Source organism: Neolamprologus multifasciatus, chromosome 7 (assembly GCF_963576455.1).
Source record: "Neolamprologus multifasciatus chromosome 7, fNeoMul1.2, whole genome shotgun sequence".
Lineage (NCBI taxonomy): Eukaryota > Metazoa > Chordata > Actinopteri > Cichliformes > Cichlidae > Neolamprologus > Neolamprologus multifasciatus.
The window spans coordinates 33,788,714-33,813,676 of NC_140445.1; the positions used below are offsets into that span (position 1 = coordinate 33,788,714).

The 24,963-nt window shown below is 38.4% G+C and overlaps 1 protein-coding gene across 1 annotated transcript; it reads right to left on the bottom strand.

The window, feature by feature from the left end:
• Positions 1-335: 335 nt before the first annotated feature.
• man1b1a (mannosidase, alpha, class 1B, member 1a) lies at positions 336-24,895 on the bottom strand. The gene is given in 18 exon segments (XM_085167461.1): positions 336-7,248; positions 7,693-7,824; positions 9,175-9,369; positions 9,633-9,753; positions 10,513-10,703; positions 11,079-11,267; positions 11,574-11,722; positions 12,418-12,609; positions 12,963-13,081; positions 13,208-13,261; positions 13,263-13,351; positions 15,681-15,836; positions 15,839-15,865; positions 15,868-15,890; positions 16,156-16,264; positions 23,834-23,976; positions 24,552-24,652; positions 24,825-24,895. Coding segments are annotated over 16 exon segments (2,058 nt in total). The 5' UTR covers positions 23,936-23,976; positions 24,552-24,652; positions 24,825-24,895; the 3' UTR covers positions 336-7,038.
• Between the last annotated feature and the right edge of the window lie 68 nt (positions 24,896-24,963).

Consider the following 24,963-nt stretch of genomic DNA (forward strand, 5'->3'; position numbering starts at 1 on the left):
TACTGCTTAAATCTGCTTTTTAGAATTACAAGAACGTCTGGTTCCTTCCATTCTCTTCCTCTTATCCTTTTCAAAAGTTTCCAGCTATCATAGCCGTGATAGACGGGGTGCAGGTCACCAGTCTGCAGCAGGGCATGTCTGGTTCTTTGGAAACAAAATATTAAGACTGGCTCAAGACTTGCATAATGCGGCAAATGGTCATGACGAGGCGGCATTCATATCTGTAAAGACATCCGTAGAGTTCAATAGGGAGAGACGGGAAGGGAAAAGATATCTATAACACAGAAAACCAGCTTTTCTAAAGTTTGAATTATTGGATGCAGAACAAGAAAACGTTGCACTGAAAAGCTTTATTGGAAAATTCAGTGGGCATGAAAAAAGTCTGACTTCAGCGAACATTTCAATAAGCCACAATTTGAGTTACAAAGTGCTAAATCAGTCACCTGTGGAGATTTGAGAAAAGGAAGAAAAAGGCTCTAGGAAAAGCAAAGAACAAACCAAGAAAGTGTCAAAACATTATAAGCTTTGAAAAATAATCATTTCTGTAAGACATGCAGATGAGTTATCGACTTGTGGGCTCTGTCACAGTGAAGTGATGGACGTGTGAAGCTGTGTGTTGTTTTTTTTCCTCAAGTGGCTCAATCAGTCGACTGAAACAGCATAAACAAAATTGATCCACGTCTTAGGGCCCCGACAAGGTGACAGTCAGTGGAGCAGGAGCCTGTGCAGGCAGGAACCGACAGACAGTGCTCACGTTTTATTGCCCACATTTCATGAAAAATATAGCAGACATAATCATAAGTGGTATATTCTGCCAATCAGCAATTAAAATAGTTTTTACAAATACTGTACATTAAATTGTACAATTGCTTCTCAAAAAGAAGAAAAAAAAACAGACAAGATTTTGAAATATAACATTTGTTGAATCCATTTCACTTCATGTACACATTTAAGAAAAAAAAACACTTTACAAAAGACTTTTTGTACAATTAAGGACAAAAAATAATTACAATATGATAAAGCTGTGTTTATTGTACCATCCATACACTGTATGAAAGATGACTGAATTACCAGTCATTAGCCATTGAGTATTTAATGGAGTATCATCTTTTCCGAATTTTAGAATGACCAAAACGTGCAAAACAGACTTAACGTTTAACTCTGCATTATTCCAATTGAGTGACTGAGAATAAACTCATAAGAAAGTATTTGTGTCTGTTTTCACCATAGACTTCAACAGGAAGAGAGCTCTTTATCCAATCACACATTTTGCCCTCTAGTGTCCATTAAAAATAATGGAGGCATAAACCAACTCCATTTGGGGTTCACTTTCTGACACACAAGCCGTGTTTGACTTTTACACTGTCATGGTGCCACCATAATAAGTGGAGTTGAAGCGTGGCATAATTAACACGCAAGGTTAAATACATATCTTAAGACACGTTAACACAGCTCATCTTTCATGATTTCTTATACAGCAGGAATTAAAAATTGAATTATAAACCATAGAAAACTGTAAATGAGACTGTGTAGAACAGATGCTAGGAGATCTAATTATCCCCTTGCTGCTGTGCAGTGAGGGAGGAAAGAAAAACTCAGTCAACAGACATCAGTCTCAGTAAATGTTAAACTTCCCTTAAAGCCAGCTGCTTACAGGACTCAGCTTCTGCAAAACTCTTTGTAAATTATATGTAGGGAAAATAGAGATTATACAGGAGACAAATGAGAGAGAGGGGCTATAGCAATGTTTGTCTGCCAGTCGGTCAAACAGTTTGGTTCATACTGAATCTCTCAACAACTCTTTGACGAGCTGGTGTGACAATGGTTATGCCTTGAAAAACAACAATAAAAAACAAATCAAAAACGGGAAAATACCCAACATAGCAAAACAAAAATAGCATCTTTATATTACTTTTTTTCAACATGACGTTAGACAATATTAAGACGAGAAAAGGCTCCGAAATCAGGACACCGATTTAATTCTGTAGGAAACAATTTACATTAAAAATATTTACACCACTTTTTCTCATCCACCCACCCTGATTAAAAATACAAGCCCGACTTTTAATTTTTCTGTGCTCAAACTTCCACTCCAAAATAAACACCAGCAGCAGTAATTACACAAAAGAGGAAACAAAACCACCAAAGCACAATATACATCCAAACAGGCACAGCAGAACAGTGGCAACAGTAGTGTACATTCAAATATGTTGGTCAGTATGGCTCTCTAGTGGATGAAGCTTATTAACATGATGTTTGAGTGGACCCATTATGCTAATTTCTAGCTCCATATCTTTACTCTTGGACTCTACTGGAGTCCCTTTATTGTTCACAGTTAAAAATAATGCTCATTTATCTTATGCTTCGCACTCTAAAACAACTTGTTTTGATTCCTTTCCTTCTTTTAAATCACCTTCCATGATTGTTTTATTTGCATGTAACAACCAAAGTCTGAAAGGCAGGTATGCAGGGCTTCTGTGGTCATAACGATAGATGGAGATAATTAGCCTCAGCCTAAGCGCATTATTTGAAAATTTGGCCATATTTAATATGTGATTAAAGACATTAAATTGACTTTCCTAACACTTGTTGCGGATAGTTTTTTTTCTTCAAATCCTTACCAAAGTCCTTTAGTCCTTACTAAGATAATTTAGTCCTGTATGTGCTGAAGAAGGTTGCCCAGGGAGAGGGAGGTCCAGGCTTTTCTGCTTAGGCTGCTGCCCAGGTGACCCCGATTTGGGTAAGGGGCAGAAAATGGATGGATTTTAAAAATAATTTGGTTTTGCCATCAGATGTGGAATACTCATTTCTGCTCTGCCCAGATCAACTTTGCAAAACCCATAACATTGCTGAAGGGTGTTTCTTCCAACTCTGCTTTTAAATTTTCATTTGTGGCCATTTTAAATGTCAAAATCAATATATCGATAAATGGCTAATATTGGCCATCAGTCAAGACTGACTGATGATTTTGTTGGGACCGATATACATTGATCAAAGTCTAACTGTAACAGTATATGTCATAACATAAAGAAAAGCAACATAGGACCACTTTACAAGTGGGCCTTGACATTTCATCTAGTTCAAAAACAGATACAAATCAGAAGCAGTCTGTGATCAACTATCTTTAAAGCAGTGCTTACAGTGCACTGGATCAGTCTATGAATTTTTTTTTTCCCCCTATCATTATCATAAGGAAAACAGGCATCCCATATGGCCCTATATAGGCATCTGACAGACCTGACATCTCATGATCAATAAACAAAAACTGAATCAATCATCATAAATTAAAATAAATCACATATTTAAAAAAAACAAACAAACTGTTAAACAAAATCACAATTCATAATTTATTTTAATGTTCAGAGTACAGAATAAAAACTACATTGCACAAACTTTTGAGAAATTAAAAGGTCAAGGAAACTGGTAAACAATCATACCCAGGACAAATTAATATACTTTCACTAAAATCTGACCAATACTCTAGAAGGAGTAGTGATTCATGTAAAAATTTAAAAGTGGTCATTAAATGACCAATATGCCCTCAGTCTGGTTTCATGGTGTGCAAGTTTCACTAAAATATGACCAATATTCTTGGAGGAGTAGTGATTCTTGTAAATTGTGGACAGATGGACGGAAGACACCTTGCCATCAAATAAGCTCATCAGTCCCTTGGATAGACGAGTTTAAAAAAATAAAAACATGTCATTAGAACATTAGAATGGCCAGCTATTTGTTGTATTAGCCCAGTAAAAGGAAACCATAATGACAGATCACATTTACCACATATTTTTAACATTTGCTTTTGACGAATAGGCCATTTTACACTCCTGTTGGCAAAGGGTCCCTGAGCCATGTCAAACCCACATGTGTATATGGACTATCCCTCATAGCTTCAGTCTCTTCACTGTCAAGCATTAAACAGATTTTTTTTTCCTGCAAGCTTTTTGTCAGACTAGTATCTCCGTCTATTTCCACCGTAAAACTTGAGTATTTGACAGAGTCCCAGGGAAGATGTCAGGAGATAGTAGGAAGTCATTTGCATTCATAAAGAATGTATTTCCTTGGTGGCAATGCAGCATGGGCTTCAGAAATTCTTAAAGACTTTCTATATATATATACACACATCATTGCCAATTGACATGGGTCTTACAAGAAACTCCACGACTGCTGTGGTACCAAAACTGAACAAATTTAAAGTGACCATGAAAGCAGATTGATTTGAGTCAGTTTCAGCCAGTTTTGCCTCTGAGGGAAGTCTGCAAAATCTGGCTGTGACATTGGCTTTGTGAACAAATATCCTGAATGAAAGACTTTTGAATCCTCACCACAGTCAGAGTTGAGGGAGATACGCTGTCACCTACTGAACCCACCACAAATTTGTTAATTAAACTCTCAAACCCATAAGCCACAATTTCAGCCTACACAGTACTAAACTAGGGGGAGGCGGTCCAAATACAAGTAGAGTAATGCCTTTGTTTTCTGGCCCACATGAAGCTCAGAACGGCACTGAAAAATACAGATTTACAAAATGTTTAGTCAAGGGAAATATAGCATATCTGATGGAGTGGCTTTTACTTTAGCTGATAACAGAACAGAACTAAAAAGGAACACATTTCTAGATAAAAACAACCAAACAATGAGCTCCTGATCATCTGACACAGAGCTGTTTGCAGAGGTTGCAGGTGAGTGCCACCGCTGTAATGAAAAGAATACCTGCTTTCTCATATAACGTGAATTTGTCGCATTAGAAACTCACCAGCCAAAACACTGCAGTACAAGAATGTGTTGTACTGGTACTCCATACAGAAACAGTATGATGTTTTATTGAATCCAAGTGCTCTAAGCCCTTGAATATAACATGACCTCCTTGTTTCCAAATCTAATTTACAGAGAAAAATATCAGGGCCAAATACTGGATACTGTCCCTGACACTGGAATGATAATGTTAGTAGGTTTGTTTGCATCTCAACTTAAAGTAACTACCAGCTTAAAACTGTATGGCAACCATAGAAATTTCCCTTTATAGGACATATTGTGCTTAACAAGTCTATTAAACAATCACTGAGTGTAAGGTTTATTCCACAGCTTCCCTAAATTACCCACATTGGTAATTAGTCATTTTTATGCCTTTTAACCAATATGTTTTTAATGTTGCAAATGCAAATATATACGTATATATATATATATATTAATTTAAGAAGCCAAATTCCATTTATTTGCATTACTGAACACAAAAAATAGATTATGTGATTGAATATTATGCTTAATTTCTGACTTCCTTTAAGTCCAGTTTGCTGGCTCAAATTTGGGTATAAAAATAAGAAGCTTTTCAACGATTTCTCAAATATTTCTGTTTTCTTCTTTGTGTGACAGGCTAATAAATTTGTTAAGCACTGCAAGTGCAAATATATTCAATAACATAATAATATATCAATAACAATAATAACAATAATAACAATAATAATAATAACAACAACAACAACAACAACAACAACAATAATAATAAATGGCTGCATCTCCCTAAGCCCGTTTGTGTCCATCTCCCCTTCTCAAAAAAAGTGAGTTCTTCCTTCCCCCTGTGGCCAAGGGCTTACTAATAGGGGTTCTCTATCAAACAGTTTAGCATCTTCACTTTGAAACATAAAGTGCCTAAATATACAGTAAGCATTGAACTTCCTACCAAATACTGGCTGCTCTGCTAACATAGCTTCTAGGGGGGGCAATTGACACTTTGTGTATTTATTTATTAATGGTGGTGGTGGTGGTGGGGGAGGGGGAGGGGGGGTATATTCCAGGCCAAGACTCCATGATCTAATTGCAGGTCATTGATGACACCTTTTTTTTTTGTAAAGTACACAAGAAGCTCAAATGAGTGGTGGTTACAGTATTGCATTTTAGTAAGTGCATTCAACCAAAGTTTGATCAAACATGTACTCTGAAGAAACACAGACTACAAAGACTGCAAAGCTTCTTGTGCCAAGATTATTATTCAAGACTTATTACATCGTTATGACATCTGTAGAGCCAGTTTACTAGCATACAGGTAACACCTAAAGAACCACGACTGCTTCAATGCTACACAAAAAAGGTAAAGATTGTAAACAACAGCCACATTTTTCTTTACAAACACAGATATGGCTGTTCAGGAATTTAATTAATTTAACTCTTATTTTGCAGTATCATGTAAATCACAGCTAAAAAGTGGAAAAGTGATATAGAAGAAGACGAAAAACAAAAAAGAGCAATGAAAAGTAACGGAGGTCAACAGCTGGAAGCTGCACAGCATGAGGGTGTAAAAATCGGTATTTGTCCTATTATTTTACTTGAAGACTTTTTTTTTTTTTTTTTTTTTAAATCAAAGACATAAATGTTCAGTATTAGGAAAGCTCTGATTTCCTCTGCAGCTAGGCACTGACTTGTGACATGGAACTGATCCCTTGTGTCCTGAGCCCATAGCTCCCACACACAGGGGTATAGGGCCACACGGAGTAACAAAATCCTGAGGGGTTTTTGACTTCTGTGTCATTTTTATATGTGAATAAGTGCCAGTGTAAAGATAACTATGCATCACACCACACTCACACACTAGAGCCAAACATTTAAATATAAAATTCAGCTGAACACGCTCAAAACATTTCAATCACTGCCCTTCAAGCATGAGAGTCAACAGACACCTAAACAGCCAGGACTCCTCAACATGTAGGACTAATGAGAGTTTTTGAACTCACATGGCAAAAACGAACAAACAAGAAGATTCTCAGTCACCCAAGTACTAAATAAAAGTGTTCCCGGTAGCTTGATCTGATTTTTTAAAAGCTTTTTTCTTTTCTTTCTTTTTTTTTTTTTACATTAGAGACCAGCTCTGTCACTAACCTTTTCCTTAGGAAAAATTAACAAAACCCCCCAAAACAAATTAAACTCCTTTACATATCAGGCAGACAGCACAGATCTGCTTTAACACAGCAGTTCAGCTTGGACGGAGACTTGGAGATGCACCTGACTCCACGGGCCTGATTTTCACTGATGTCTCCAGTGTATTCACTTAGGTGGAGAGGGCCATATGGGGAGAGGATGGGCTTCTGTGTTAAAGACATACTTGTCTAGACTGAGAAGCTCCATGTCATCAGAGAAGAGCAGATAGAAGTACTTCAATGTCTCTCCCAAGAAGAAACTCTCCATCTTGTCCCGGGGCCCGGGGCTAAGTGGGTCGCGGACGTTGTTAATGGATGTGTAGCCACCACCAGAGACCTGCAAGAATAGAGGCACCTAATCAGAAAGATAATTTCCCCATTGGGAAGCAGAAAAATATATCATGATGCAAATTAAACTTTTCCAAAGCTGCCCAAAGTTTTACACATGAAAAACAATCAGCTTTCCGTGCATGCACTGTGAAGCCACAAGAGAGGGAGACATTGAACTGTGGTCTTTTCTTTTCTCCATCAGTAATCAGTCTGCACTGCTTTTATTTTTATTTTTGTAAGTTGAAATAAGTGTGTGAACCTAATCATTTTCTTTTATGATCAAAAACCTAAGAAAATTGCAACTGGACTGGACTTTGAAATGATTAAAGCCAATGTTCAAATTAAAGTAAACTTTAATAACAAAGTACAAATTTACCCCCCCAAAAAATCAGATTCATTTACTGGCTAGTAATGAAAACACATAATCTGATCCATATTCAGCTGTCTGTACCTTTGTGTACTTATTGAAACTCTGCAGCATGTCCCATCCCCAGTCTCTGTACTTGGCATCTTTGGTGAATCTGTACATGTAGAAGAGACTTTCCACAGTTTCTGGTCTCAGCAGGTTGTGTCTGTCCGCAGGCTGAAGTGTACAGGAGAGGTTGTCAGAACATTGTACAATAAAAACAACAACAACAAAAAAGATGACATAAAGATCAGTGTTTCAGCTTGACCCTTAATACAACCAGTCAGTCCCACAGAAAATGAAAAATACCATTTTGATGACATCTTATAAGAGTAGCAAGGCTACAGTTAAGATTAAATACAAGCTAAGAGCAGGGAGGATCAAAACTCAGTGACTGCACAACAGACATCTGGACAGCAATGAAGTCTGACTCTGTAAACCCCAAGCTTCTCTGTATTATTATACTACTTTCTGCCTTACAGTACCTACACTAAAATACCTAGGCTGAGCGTGTTTAATGTCAAAATCATGTCTAAAAGCAACTTCTGTCCAGAAACGTCAGGTGCACACTCACACAATGTGTAAAATCCTTGAGAATTTCAAACGCCTTCCTTATTTTTTATAACGGAATTTAAATGAGATCCTGAAATGTTTCAGAACCGTATTTTAATATTAATAGAAGTGGCAGAGCAGAGAAGAACAGTAACCATATAAACCTACAAGCTGTTAATGAAAAATGAAATGAGCCCTGAGGAGGGTTAAGGAGGGTACAGTCATGACTTTGACAACAAACATAAACTCACTGATTAAAATGTCCCTCAAAATGGTCAAGAACTCTCAGTGAGTGTGCATTAATCTCGGTTATTGCAGCTCGTTAAATATTGTGCTTTTAATACAAAGAAATAACAAAGACTGTTTCGCACTGCAGATCTATAAATTCAAATAAGTAAAGACGTTTAAATCGTATGTGGTTGTAGAGAGTTCTAAAATGTTCACCAAGCAAAACCTTTGTGCTGGTCACCATCACTTTTTCCCAGCTGCACGATCACAGGGGGTGAAGGGGAGGTCAAAATCTACACTCACTAGCAGCCGCTTCTTAGCTGCTTGTGTCTGTGCTGGACTACAAGAGAGGGCAAGTAAATACAGCTGTTCTGTGAGTATCCAGCCTACATAAACTACAACATTAACATGAAAAATAATGCTTGGAGGAAGTGTTTGATTGCTTTTGGTCTACTAGGTAAACATCAGTCAGTGAGATTCCGTTTATTGCAACAGATTACCTCGATGGATATTCTAGCAACCAGATATCATAGCATAGTGCCCTACATCTCCATACCACATTCAAGCATTCCCACTCTGGTGGGACAAACCTCCTTACAGTAACAGTAAGTAATAATTACATACAAGCCACACTGAAAATTAGGGAATACAAAAACCAAAAGACACTTCTACATGTGATTAATGTAATAATACATTTAACAATAACAGTAAAATAAGACATAAGATGATCAATAAGTTGAGTCTCACCTTCACAATAACATCACTCCCATCACTGGCCTGCAGGCTGAAGTGTGCGATCTCTGGGCTCAGTCCAGTCTCCATCTGCTTGTACATCTGGTGACAGGTCTCCATCAGCTGCACAGCCAGATCCATATGATCCCCTGGGAGGCCGTTGTGGGCCCCGAGAGCAAGAGTCCCTGGCAGGAAACATACCAGGTGATCCTGCAGAGTGAGAGATACAGTCCACAAAGAAGAGGCTGAGAAACAATGATAGATTAATGATAGCCAAAATCGACCAGCTAATGAGTATCATGGGACTTTTTATTGATACAGATTTAGCTCAAGCACAAGAGGTGATTGATTTAATAAGGCAGTTTGTCTATGGTTGACTGACGATGTCATTATAAAAAATAACCCCGAACAAACAAGCACATTGGATTCAAGACCACCTTATCTTGTCAACGACTCTGAATAAGTATCTCTACCATCTTAGGATTGAAGCGGTTGTGGGACAACTCTCCGACAAAGGTCAACTTGCTGGGTCCCGTCTGTCTCACCAGGTGTTTTTTCACTCCCTCTATGGCCTCAAGGTAGTCCTCCAACAGACTGAACAAAGCATACACATAAAGAGGAAAATTAGCAACATACATAACAGACATTATCATATGATTAGTCAGTCTGCAGTAATGTGGTTTGGGACACTGTAATACTCACTTGATGAAGTGCACTAACTTTTGTTGTCAACATAAAACACAGTTCAAAAATCTCAACTGATCATGACAAAACCAAAATATAAAGCCAGAGTCACAAAGGCAAGAAGAACAAGAAGTTCAGCAACAGACTGTCTGCTGCCACCCAAGAGCTTTGATCTTGACATCACAAATCTATTCAGAGCATGTGGTATCCATTCACAAATGAGTTAAAGTCAAACTGTACTTTAAAAGCTCAGCAAGATTTCTGCATGTGTTCAAAATATTTTGCTCTTCAAAACATGTTGTGGAAATTTGTGTTTCTTGATGGTTTTTTTAGGAGTCTTGTATATACTAGCTATGAGTCTGACTGAAAACGAGGACAATTAACATCTTTCTAAGATTAGTTAGCAAACTGCTTGTAAATCTCGAGTTTATTACATTGCAACACTTCCTGTTCATCTGTTAAACACACCCTTTTGATCTTTAAGGCCCTTAAACCTTTTAAATATTACACGGACAACAAAATGATCGAGTACAGTTCATCTTAGGTGAGACACACATAGACTGATGATGGTTTATTACATTTTTTAGTTCTGCAGTTTAAGCTTTAGCAGTCTGGCACTTTCCCACAGAATCATGGAAAAACAATGGCAAACTGAAAAGCTGTACTCACTTGTCTTCTGTTTTTCCTCCCTGAACCCACTGTTTGAGCAGGTATTCATAGTAGCTGTCTGCCCGGGCACCAAGTGTGAAGACTCCTTTGTGGGTGAACTGGCCGTTGTTGGTATTGATGAACATGGGCACCAGTCCGTCATGTTTGCCGGGCAGTTTGTGGACCAGCGTCATTACCTCATTCACAGCCTCCTGGAGAGACAAAAGCGAGGAATGGGACTAATGAGATGACATGAAACCAACAGCCTCTGTTCACTTACTGCTGATGTTTTGGTTCATGTTTCTTTTTTTTGCACTTTAAGGCTCATCAAAAGCTGGCACACATGTCTGTCTCCGGATGTGACAGAAACTATTTAAGTTCATGTCAGACCGGGCTGAACTTCTTTAGGCATAAATTTATGCTTGTCACTTCAATCCCCAGAGAACGAGTGATGGGTACACAACGTCCGATTTTAACTAAACTGAAACACATCATCTTACCACATTAATTGTTTATTTGTCACTCCATCTCAAAAATACAGATTACAATACATTTTACTGTAGTTCAGACCTTTGTGGTGTCCTAACCTGATACTGTGGGTCCTGAGTGAGGCGGCTCAGTTCTCTAAATTCCAGCTGAATACTTGTGACTTCAGCGAGCGTACTGTCTGATGTCCATCTGGGAGGATGTGCTGTTCCCTTTCCAATGTTGACATCTGAGAAGGGAATCTTTGAAGGTGTTTTGAAGGCAGGCATCAATCTGGAGCCAATGTCTTTCTTTAAGTGTAGAGAAGAGACTGAATTAAAGAGGAAGTCACCACGTACATCTTCTAAGATTAAAGCATTATTGAATTTATTTGAAAAATGCAGCTGATGAATTCTAAGTACAGCAAACCATTGTGATGATCAATTTTACTAGATAAACATAAATTATAAATATAGAAAAAAATAAGGAAGATTAACCTTATAAACACTATACTCTAGTTTATAGATATGGTACATGCATGTTCTAATGGGTTCAATTTATTTCACAGCCCTAATTCACGTAACAAGCGAGATGATTTTTGTTATAGGACAACTTACAGCTTTTTCCAAGAAAAGCTGGTCTCCTGTTAGATGGTAAGTGCTCAGCAGCCCCCCCAGGATACGTATGGTTGTTTCAAATAAATTCACATCCACATTCTTGTTAAAGGACAGATCTTTCTCTACCCAGGTCTTTGCTTCTGCAAATTCTGTGCCAAGAAAGGTAAATTACAACCGTGTGAGAAAGAGATACAGGACAAAAAAAAAAAGTCTGTACATCTGTATGGCCGAGTTTTACTTCAAGTAACACAATCGAGTGGTGTAGTTACAGAGCACACCCAACCCTGTCAGACGAGACTTAGCTGGTCTGACAGGGTGAAGATGACTCCGTGAAAAAAGACAGTTTTCAAAATTTGTTTTATTGCTATTATTATCATTATTATAGATCATACTCCTCCTGCCACATTATTATTCATGGACCATGGATGGGTGATGCAAGTAACAACTAATGTCTCTAATTATGCTGGAAGGCTAGCAGCTGCTACAACGATGGACCTCTACATCTCCTCCTTGGTGGATTTTTTTTCTTGCATAGAGAAATTTTTGGTTAGTCAAAGTAAAATCAGCAGCCCCATGGGACAATTATTTTATTTCAAACTAGTCTTGTTAATTTGGGGGGTGGGTGGGTCATATATTCAAGTATAAGCACAATTTCATGGTTTTAGCATAAACAACAAATAATAATTCTGTGCAATATCCTACACGGATATCGCGTTTGGTATCAGTTTGGAGACAATTTCAATGATGTCAAGCCCCCCCCCAAAAAAACGTCAAACCCAAAAGCTAAAACAAACAAACAAACAAACAAAAAAAAAACTAAAACAAGTAATAATATAAATAATACCTTCTTTTAGGCCCATAATCCACATGGTGTCCAAAGCATCAATCAGCGTCAGACCCAGTCCAAACCATTCACCAAAAGATTTGGAGATGGGCTTGAGTTCATCGTGACCCCAGGCGTAGTCCTTGTAGCCTTTCCAAGCATGTCTGAAGGCATCGCACACTGCCTCCAGTCGCTCTCTAGTTTCAGGTGAAACTACAAGCAAAGGAATAACAATGAATAATTAAAGTGTAAACTTACATCTGTCTCCCCTGTTGGAAGCTCTTTGAACAGCATACTTCTTATTCTTATTATTTGAGTAGAAAGAGTAGAAATGAAGTAGAAATTCTGTGTCATGTGTTGATGCTTTGAGCACAGCAGGTCTTCATGGTGTGAGTTGGAAACATTCAACTTTAAGTCAAAAAGAAATGCTGAGCTATAAAGAGCATATAATAGTAGAACTGGCCAAAGCGATGTTAAAGAATCTGTTTGAGGGGAAAATTTAAACCTTCTCAGTGCACCCTGAAAGCAAGAAAGGTTTGCTTAGAATTACAGCAAGCAGTGCTGACCTTCTAGTGGGACAGTGTCAGCTGGGTTGGCAGGTGCTGGGGGCACTGCTGCCTCTTTCTCATTGGCTGAGGGTGGAGGTTCTGTAGCCTGGTCAGCTTCAATCATTGCTCCTCTCCAGCTGTGTATTAAAAGTAAACATCTTATTCCTGAATTATTTATATCGGTCTCTCTGATATATCTACTGAAGCATGTGTCACTGCCTCCATCCAGCAAAAAAAAATGTTTGACTACAATCTTTTATCACCTGACAATCTTCTTTTGTTTTTCCTCCTCTTCGCCTTCTTCCTCTTGAACCACCCTGCTCTTGCTTCTGCCTATCGACCGTGTCTGAAACATTTGCATCTCTCTGTATGCTTGGTGGACCTCTTTTGTTTGCAAATATCTTTTTCTGTGAAAACACACATTGCTAGAGCTAAAAACACAAAGGAAAATATAAAAATATCATGGAAAAGGTCTGATGTGGTTCACAGGTTATACAGGTCCTCAAAAAATTAGCATATTGTGATAAAGTTCATTATTTTCTGTAATGTACTGATAAACATTAGACTTTCATATATTTTAGATTCATTACATACAACTGAAGCAGTTCAAGCCTTTTATTGTTTTAATATTGATGATTTTGAATACAGCTCATGAAAACCAAAATCCTATCTCAAAAAATTAGCATATTTCATCCGACCAATAAAGAAAAGTGTTTTTAATACAAAAAAAGTCAACCTTCAAATAATTATGTTCAGTTATGCACTCAATACTTGGTTGGGAATCCTTTTGCAGAAATGACTGCTTCAATGCAGCGTGGCATGGAGGCAATCAGCCTGTGGCACTGCTGAGGTGTTATGGAGGCCCAGGATGCTTCGATAGCGGCCTTAAGCTCATCCAGAGTGTTGGGTCTTGTGTCTCTCAACTTTCTCTTCACAACATCCCACAGATTCTCTATGGGGTTCAGGTCAGGAGAGTTGGCAGGCCAACTGAGCACAGTAATACCATGGTCAGTAAACCATTTACCAGTGGTTTTGGCACTGTGAGCAGGTGCCAGGTCGTGCTGAAAAATGAAATCTTCATCTTCATAAAGCTTTTCAGCAGATGGAAGCATGAAGTGCTTCAAAATCTCCTGATAGCTAGCTGCATTGACCCTGCCCTTGATAAAACACAGCAAACCAACACAAGCAGCTGACATGGCACCCAGACCATCACTGACTGTGGGTACTTGGACACTGGACTTCAGGCGTTTTGGCATTTCCCTCTCCCCAATCTTCCTCCAGACTCTGGCATCTTGATTTCCGAATGACATGCAAAGTTGCTTTCATCCGAAAAAAAGTACTTTGGACCACTGAGCAACAGTCCAGTGCTGCCTTCTCTGTAGCCCAGGTCAGGCGCTTCTGCCGCTGTTTCTGGTTCAAAAGTGGCTTGACCTGGGGAATGCGGCACCTGTAGCCCATTTCCTGCACACGCCTGTACTCGGTGGCTCTGGATGTTTCTACTCCAGACTCAGTCCACTGATTCCGCAGGTCCCCCAAGGTCTGGAATCGGTCCTTCTCCACAATCTTCCTCAGGGTCTGGTCACCTTTTCTCGTTGTGCAGCGTTTTCTGCCACACTTTTTCCTTCCCACAGACTTCCCACTGAGGTGCCTTGATACAGCACTCTGGGAACAGCCTATTCGTTCAGAAATTTCTTTCTGTGTCTTACCCTCTTGCTTGAGGGTGTCAATGATGGCCTTCTGGGCAGCAGTCAGGTCGGCAGTCTTACCCATGATTGCGGTTTTGAGTAATGAACCAGGCTGGGAGTTTTTAAAAGCCTGGGGAATCTTGCAGGTGTTTCGAGTTAATTCGTTGATTCAGATGATTAAGTTAATAGCTCGTTTAGAGAACCTTTTATTGATATGCTAATTTTTTGAGATAGGAATTTTGGGTTTTCATGAGCTGTATGCCAAAATCATCAATATTAAAACAATGAAAGGCTTGAACTACTTCAGTTGTGTGTAATGAATCTAAAATATATGAAAGTCTAATGTTTATCAGTACATTACAGAAAATAATGAACTTTATCACAATATGCTAATTTTTTGAGAAGGACCTGTATAATACACAACAGATGTATATAGCCAAACCCTAATTTTGAAGGAGGAGCATTTTGGTGTTTTGATACGGAATGAGAAAAGGATCTGAGAAACTAAGCACACTGCATGCTCATAGAATAGCAACAAGAACACCCTGCTTTATAGTCCATTTAACTATAAAAAAGCACCACAATTTTCAAATTAAACATCACATTGCATTAAATATTAACTGAAACAGAAAATTGGGATTATGAAATCAGCGAGAAAGGGCTTATAGAGGTCAGAAATGAGTAAGAAAAAGGGGTTATCATGTTCATGCAATTTTTGTGTACTTGCTACAGCACAATAAACAATAATTACAAAGAAAAAATAATAATTCTACACAAAAAAATAATAAAATTACATTTTAACAAGTGTTAAAGCTGGGTAAGTGTTACTAGATATCCAAGAGACACCCACAGGTGTTTTTAGACCAGAGCAAGTTTCAAAAGCTGAAAGTCAGCACTGAATACCTCAGGCATGAAGACCTGTTTTGTTTTTTTAATTTCCCCATATTCTTTTCAGTTTTTTTTGTTGTTTCTTTGTTTTATTTATTTATTTTTACCTACTGCAGTTTTAACTGATGCTTCCAAAATAAAGAAGGACAAATACAACTCTAACCTTAACTGGAGGCTTAACCAATATGGGGATATTTGGTCCTCTGGCTTCTCCTGCAGCATCTGGAACAACAGTTAGCCGCAAATGAGGTCCCCCCACCGGAGCTGGAGCTTTACCTGCAGCCTGACCCAACACTGGCTTCACACCTGGAGGAATGGCCTCTTTAATTCTCTGTCATTCAACTCCAGGCCCAGTCCTCCTGGTCAGACAAACCTACACAAGCACATGCACACACAAGAAAAGAAGGCCGTCATGATGGTAGCCCAGTAAACTACATTGTAGAGCTATTGCTAAATATTTTAATTATAAACTATGATCACTGTGTCCTGGAGTTGTAATTTTTTTAATCACTGTAAACATGGCAAACACCCAATATAAATAACCATTTAGCTACATAAAAGTAAGACCATTAAAATTAATAACAGACTTTGTCTCTGTGTATGTGATGTTAGCTTAGCATGGAGAGGGAAGTGTTTACCTCTCCAATGTTCTGTGATGCTGCTGTAGGAGAGCAGTCCCAATATGAGCAGCAGAGCCAGCAGGAACAGGATGAGGCTTCGCTGGAGCCGAGACAGCTGCTTCCATTTCTGCGGGCAGATAAACAGTGCTAGCTAAACTGGAACACGTCAGACAGCTCTGAATTTCAATCACAGATGTCTCAAAGGAGGGTGTAATTTCTCCCCAACAAATCTGTTTATGCTCCTTTCAAAAAAAGTAGGAGCGTAAAAGAAGGAGGCATGATAGTCTTCTTACCCTGTATAAACTCCACATCTCTTTCCGCTTGGTGCAAGTACATTTTCAAATTTCTCATCTAACCAGCTAACCCAGCAAAGCAGAGGGAGTGAGAAAACCAGCGTCTCTGAGGACAGAAGGCAACAGGCACCCTGGCACCACTCTGCTCTAATAACACCTGTGCAACATCATGAAAGCATGAACCATTGTATGAGCCATGGCCTCAGGGGGCATTTTCATTTCAACATAATGAGGATATTCTGTCAGCCTAACAGTCCAAAATTGTGCACTGAAAGCAGTGTTTTGAAATCACCAGGAGACTCATGATTCGGTTTTTTATACTTTTTGGCCAAACTGTGACGTTCAGATCTGCAGTCAGAGCACAGACTGTACATAAAATATGGCTGATACTTCCATGACATCACGAATTGGTTACTTAAATTTAGTTGTGAAGCCTCAAGTTGAACATTTTTGATGGCAACATGTTGTTGTGTTGAAACTAGATGTGATAAGCAAGGGTAGGGGAAAACTGAGAAACTAAGGCTCACTGCTACTTGTCGATAACATGGTAAAATCCCTGTGCATCCTCCCCTTTGAAACTGTAATGGAAACCAAAATTTACAAAAACACCATTTTGCATTAACCTACAACTAGCGACTAAGGCCAAAAACTCACCCAGAAAGTATTTACTAAGCTCACAGACAAGAGCCTTCAACTGTTACTGTCAATTTCCTTTGAATTTCTATCCAACTAGAGATCTTTTGAAAAGAGATGCCCCCTACTGGTCATCAGGAAGAATGCAGATTCAAGGCACTTCACTTTTTCAAACACAGAATAAGTTGCACTTCTATAGTGCTGCAGTTCAAATGCTCCAAACCTATGGGATAAAAACATTCATAGAAATGGAATCCTATTGTGCCAACACTGGAAGAGAGGCAGGATTCATCCTGAACAGATCAATCGTTCATCACATGGAGACAGACGACCATTATGCTTGTTTACACACCTATAGTGCCATGACTTGTTCCCTACCAGATTTCTTAGTCTCTTACATATTTGTCACACACAACCAGTTCTCAAAGGAGACCTATCGTTTTTTTCCTTATTTTCTCTTACCATGACAAATTGTCATCTTAAATACAGCCAGAGTTTCACATAAGGGCTACAGCACAGACCCACGTGCCGTTTAAAACTTCTATTTACGAGGGGCAACCAATCAGAAGAAAACTGGCTAAAAGGAAGGGAGCTAAAACAGCTCTTTTCAATTACAGGATGAACCAGTTTAACATATATTTAAAAAGAAAGCATTATTAAGCATGAATTAACACCTTTACATAACATAGCTTAAATGGATGGATTGACCAATTCCAAATTCATGTACAACTATAAAATCAGTGAAATCTGTTCCTGACAGGCTGCAATGAGATACCCCTCCAGCAAACCGGGGAATAAATTTAAGACCTCTGTAAATGCAATTATGGCTTTTTGTACACTCTTAAGCTTTTTCTGAGAAAATTTAATTCAGTGCTCTAATAGCAGGAGATGGATGTTAAACTACCCTACCCTTCTCAAAGTTCATATAACACAATGAACAAAAGCCAGTCATTCAATGACCTCATCTGCAGAGAGAGAGGAGGAAAAGTATGAAATTCACTGCTTCCCACCTGTTACGTGTGCTTTTAGAAATGTAGGAAAAAACCCCACTATGATTGAAACAAGGGCAGAGCACTTATTGAAGTCCCTTGTGCAGTGTGAGAAGCAAGCATTGAGCTCCTCAGAGGAACATGATTTGCAGAGAATGGTTTTCTCAGGAACCATAAACTGTCATTAAATTTGACGACCCTCAGGTACAAGTCGACAGTCCCTGCTTCTTTAAGAACAGGTTTTATAGAAGAAATGTTAGATGACATGCTGCTGAACTAAAACATTACAGATTAGTCGATAAGAGCAGTCATTTGCCTTTCCGGTTCAGAGGACAAAATTAATTCCATTTACGAGAGCCAACCGTGCAGTTAAAAAGTGAAGGAAAGTAATCGCACACTGTTTATTACAGAAGCATTTTTGCTTATGATCTGGGCATCTGTAGAATTTCTCTTACCAGATTATCACAATCCTTTTTATAGCATTCAATAACAGCAACTAAGACTGTTAAAAATTGAATGCAAAATTGATTCTGTGCATTATGGCAAAATAAAAGCAGACATTGATTTGAGAACTGAATGTTGAGGCCAAGTCAAACACTGTTTAAAATGAAGCAGATTTGTTGGGAAAAATCATTTGTATTTGCAGATTCCTATGAGTGTATATGGATCTCAAGGGTTTAATTTGTCAGCAGTCATTTTGAAATGCTTCTGGATAGTTATTTTGAAGTCTTATTTAAATTAAAAATTTTCTTCCAGAGCTATTTTAATTCTGTGAAGCTGTTTTTGTATTATTTTTGTATTATATCCAGTTTTGTTTTTGTTGCAATTTTAATAGTGTGTGTGTGTGTGTGTGTTCCTTTCTTTTGCATAGTTTTTAAATGACTGAGATATATTTGGGGTTTTTTTCATATTGAAATTATATACAGCAAAAAATTGAAGGAACACTTTAAACACATCAGATCTTCTTCAGGTTCCAGGTTCGCCTCATGTGACACAAAACCTAGCTAAATGGAAAACTAGTGGGAAAACACACAAAACAAACAAAAAAACAGGAGGAAACAGTGTCAATGGCTTCCACCATCAGGGACAATTTTTTAGTAATGCATTTTATTGAGTCATTCTATTTTATTTCATTCATTTTCCTTTATTTATCCAGGTAAAAGTCTAGTTGAGTTTAAAATCTCTTTTCCAAGAGCGACCAGGCTAAAGTGCAGCAGAAGTTACAACAAATAACAATATAAAAATATTATATTTATTTATATATTTATACAGTTTGGCTACTGTAACAGCAATTTCCAACTTTTAAGACAAATGAAGCATAGTTTATCTTATAGCTTATTTTATATCGAATCAATGGTGTCAAATTTGATTATTATTCATTTATTTATTTTGAAGTGTAACACATTTGTTGACATTGCCCCCAAATTATGTTTTAAAATACAGTTTCTTGATTTCCTCTGGAAGTGATACTTCTACCACCATCTTTGTTTTTTTGGTGTAAATTTGACAATTTAATTTAGGACTTGACTTCCATGTCTCTGTGCCTCAGGAGAGCAACAGTGCAGAGTGCGAGGGAAATGGGTAAGAAACCTTCTGTTGCTTCTAACTCTGTCTTTGAGCGAGTGTTTTACATGCAAATGCAGCACCGATAATGCCACAACCATTGTGTTTAAAAGTGATTTAATGGTAATTATGCCCTGATTATGTCAAGGAGAGAAGCTCCAACTGTAGGCAACACCTACACTTATGTGCTGTTAGAGTAATCAGAAAATTCCCATGAACACAACCTTCAAGTCAAAACAACAACTCAAGAAGTCAGAGAAAATTTTGGCATTCTTGTTAGCAAAACATGAAACCACGTCATTTAAATGTAATATTTTGCTGACGGCAAGAAATTTAATTACAGCCATTTTTCTGCAGAGATTTAAATAGTTAAATACCTTGAATTCAAGTTGAAATCCTGCACTTCAGCTGTTTGAATTAAAATAAACTGTGATGTGTCATTGTCTAAAAACGTATGGACCTAACTACAAAGCAGCTACATACTGAAACCGTTATCATTGTTTATCTGCACAATTTAGCCTCTCTCGACTGTCGTGTACTGTTGTTTCCACCTTACACTGAACATGAAGACACTGAAGCTGGAAGAACAAATTTGCTACTTGGGAAATGGAGCCATCTGAGGAGCATGAGGACTACAATTTCTTAGCAGCAAATGACTTCACCTCTTTAAAAAGAAAAAGCACCACTTTCCACCCAGGACACCATGTCCTAGCTACTGTTCAGGTCTCCTGTTCTGCCTGCATGGTGTGTTTGTCCTATGAGTGTGAGATAAAATACATCACAAACAGGATGTGATATTCCTGAGCTTATATCAACCTGCAGAGGAAACAAAGTAGTGCTTAACGAACAACATCTGATTCACAGCTTTTCTATTTAAAGCTGAGAAATGGATGTCATCCATTAATTCACTAAGAACCAAGGCAGTCTCATTGTGAGAAGGTTGTAGGACAAGTTGTACAAGGATGAAAGAAACCTTTTAGCAAAGCAGCACTGTGACTGTCAACCCCCCTGAGGAAGAGCAAAGATGAGTATTAAGACACTGAATACGCACAGCATAATATCCTTGCGAAAACCCGAGTACTAAACTTGACAAAGAAGATGAGGACCCTCACAGATTAAATCCACAAGGACGAGAGCGAAAGTAAAGAAAACAAGATTAAAGAAATTGAATGTAAAGAAAACAAGATGAGACAAAGAGACAAAGTGAGGAGACCAATATCTATTTGATCTCGCTGGAGTGATCGGACACATTATGTGCTCAGGGGATGCTTTTATCTGAAGAGGTTTAAAGTTCAGGCTGCTCCACAACAAAGGAGGCATAAGAAAGGAAAACCGAAGCCCTGGGAATCGATTTGTTACAAAAACAGGTCATAAAAACAGAGATAATCAATCCTGTCAGACTTGTAACTAAATAGTCTAATTCTTACAGCTGAAGAACAGAGAAACTAGCTAACAAGTGGTCTTATCTTAATACCTCTGGTTGTATTGTATATATCACAGCATCACAGAAAATGCTCCAAGTGAATGAACACAACTGCTTTATGTCAATATTTGATACAAGTTTGTTAATGGTGTTTCGCTCACTCGGTTTGTCAAACACAGTCCCACCCAGTAACAGGAACACAAAGAACACAACACATATTTCTACATCCGTTCAACTTCAAATTTAAAAGCTGTTTCTAGAGACCAGAGTAAGTGTGGTGTAGCATTCAAGTTAATTTGGATGAGCATTTCTCATACTTTGGTTCACAGCTCATGTCGGTTACCAGTGTTTTCCCTCCACTGGCTGCTGCTTGCTCCACTAGGGGGACTGTGTATTTGTTGTCTTTTAATCACCGTTTGTATTTTACTAACATTCATTCTTGTGTTTCCATGTTCATATTTTCCCAGTATCCCAATTGTTTCCTTGTTGTTATCTCCCTCTGGTTTGACTAAATGTTAGTTCCCTGTCCTTCCTTGTTTCTAACACCCCTTTTATTTTAATAACTGGGCTTTGTGTATTGCCTGCAACTTCTTGTCTTCATCTTTTCTCCTTATTCCGCCTGTGTCTCATTTCCTAGCTTTGTGATTATCTGCGTGCAATAGGCTCAGCATTTGTGGTTCCTACAAAGCAAGATTAACGACTTAGCAATCTATCTGGAGCTTCAAGTCTGAGTTTTATGCATCACACAAGTGGTTCTCTTTCTTTTTACCAGGCTAAATTATTGGGGCAACTTATGATGAACATATAACCTGGTCAGAGCAAGTTATGTTCAGAATTTTGGTTTAAGAATTATCTGGCCGCCTTTTAGCCAAATCATGTATTTACATGTTTTAAGTGCAGTAGGTTTACAGATTATCTGCAGGGCAAATACATTTTGTGTGCGCCAATCTGTTAAGCCATCTACCTTGCTAATATGATGAATGAACCTTCAGAGTTGCAGCAGTGTAAACTGTGCATCAGATTCCCACACTGGAAGCGATTCACTCACTGCACATCGTTTTGAAGTTCACTCCAAATGTTCCAGGTGCCGGTTGCCTCGGTAACCCCTTAAAGTTTTTACTACTGCCATACATCAACCAGCTTAATCCTGCATGCACACTGGTAGTTTAGTGATTCACCAGGAACTAATCTCATGTCCTGCCCACTTCATGTAGCTAGTGGCTATAATTTGCCTGTAGTCACCAAATGCCATTCACTTTATATGTTCACTGTTCACCACATTGCTTCCATTGCGGATGCAGCATACAAAGCTGGAACACAGAACGCACGCTAAGAATATCTGTTCAGTCAGTAAAGTCAGTTTCACTTTGATCTGCCAACAAACTAAACTACATCTCCTTTATTAAGCTATGAGACAGTAACCTTTAAACCTTTAAAGTCACAGAAATTACAGCCATCAACTTGTAAGTAAGCAGCAGTGCCAAGAGCATATTCAGAAATAAAACCATTAACTTGAATGAAAATGTTTTTTATTGCTGTCAAATCACAAGAAACTCCAGAAAATACTATTAATCTAAGTTTACTGTTTACTGTTATGTTCTCTGTAGATTGTGATGCATTTTGTCATCATCATTCGTTAACGTCTGTGATTGGAGGAGGCAGCATTCGCAGGGATCTTTTTGTGCGTCAGAAGTGTCACATGATGTATGACAGATTGACTTTTATGTGTGCACACACAGACCCTGAAGCTGAAAACCCAAATTAACGGAGCAAATTATCGAATGGGGTTTTAGGTTTTGTTAAATCAGTTAAAGCAAGGAAAGCCTGGATCTTCCTTTGTAGTACACCCCACAGGCCAAGAAAACATATCAATACTTTTGGTTTATGTTTCTATTTACATTTTTATTTAAATTATTTTTTAGGTTACCATTATTATTTTCTTTATCTTGAGTCTGTAGTTTTCTGGGAGATCATTACTTATGTTGTTTAGATAAGAGATTCTGAACAATATCACACATACACAACAGCACACAGCCATCAAGTATCATTACATCTGCCCTCTTTACAAAATGACTGCCTGCGTTTGATGCATTTAGGAGAAAATTGAGGCTACAAAAAAACATGGCCTGAACTCAACTCTACCTGAAAGGGAACTGCACTAGTTCACAAAAGGTGTTTACTTGGTTGGAGTTTTGATGATAATGACGGTGTGTACTGCTGTCTAACACACTAGTCCTAAAACTCTAAAGTGCTTTGTGCTATTAAAAGCTGGTATTGTAACTCTAGTCACAACACATGATTCATTTTGCATTCACAAACATTTAAAAGGATTCCTAAACACTTTGGTCATCAAAGCCCAAATAAATTATTTCCATATACTGATATTTCTTTTAAGCGTTAGCCCTGTGGCCTGACGTGTTGTTGCCAGCACAACCAACTAACCTGTGTCTCTACCGTAACTTCTCAATTTGCTCATCAGCTTCTTTAACTCTATGTATATTTAACAATTTCCAATCTGTGTGTGTGTGTGTGTGGTTGTGTTTTTAAGCCTAGTTCAACCACTTTGACATTTTTGGCTATTTGCCTTTACTATCTTTTCTAACTCTCTCATTCCAGTTTTTAGTGCTGACTCCAGCCTCCAAGTCACTCTGGTCCTATGCCCTAAAAATCCTCTTTAGGTAGCACCGTTTTAGATAATTATACGTGCATTCCTGTTTCATGTTTCTAAAATCTTTAAGAAAATTCATGTTCATTCGTCAGTCGAGCTCTGTATATCAAATTACAGGACTACTCACTCTCCAGCAGGACTGCCTTCGGTGTTTGCCATTGTTGTAGTTCTGACTGTGTTGGTCACTGAGTGTCAGAGAGATGAAGTCCTTTCTGGAAGGCGGGTACATCCTCTGATCGGGGTTGATGGTCGTATGTCATAGAACCTGCCCTAAGAAATGAAGAACACATGAAGTTAGAACTATTCCCTAAAATAAAGTGGAATGTAAATGTAAAATCCATCAATTTCAGCATTTTTCCCTTACACATTCTTTCACATTGCAATTGTAAGAACTGTAAGCATGCTGGCTTACATTAGATCAGTCAGCTTCATGACAGCTTTTGTACACCTGACATGCAAGCCTTTTACTATGCTGCTTCTTCTGTTGGACTCATAAACAATAAAATAAGTTTTATTTGTGCTGACAGTGTCAGCACAAATACACCCCCACATAAGAGATGTAGTGTGTGCATGCTCCTTGGTGATGTTTTGGGAAGCAGTATAAAAACTCTGGATTTTAAAAACCCAAACTTTAACATGCTCTGTAATTCTTTTAAGGACAATTATCAAGATGCAAATAAGCGTGTGTACAGCAGTACGAGTCATCTTTTTCCTTTTAACACCATGCTAGCTAAAGCGTAAAAGACTCGACGTTAATCCAGTTTTTCTCACATCGCTGTCACGCTGTGTAAATAACACCACAGAGTCCAAGTCAGAAGTCAAACACTCAACTGCTTCCCTCTCACCTTTGTGCCTGGTTGGCTGCCTCACAGCGACGCTATTATCCCCAAAACTGAACAGCTGCTAGCGGGCTACCAGAGGCTAGCTGTGGCTCTTCGGGTCGTTTCTGAATGGAGCGAAATTTTATTTAAGACGCAGGTTAACAAGCATGCAGCGCAGTCCTGTGTTCGAGCAACACACAATAAGACCCGCTGCCACATGAAATGTCAAGCAAAATAAATAGGAGAAAATACGGTTGAAGTTAAGAGATAGAAAAGCAGAGGGAGATACGGAAAGACCTGACAAGCTCTGACGAGGTAGGTCATGTGATGTGCGCACGTGATCTGAGAGTGTTTGAATTAACCCGTAACAACCCGGTTTCTTAACGAATTTGGCTTTGTGCTTTAGGTCATCATTTAACTTTATTTTAGCTTTTTT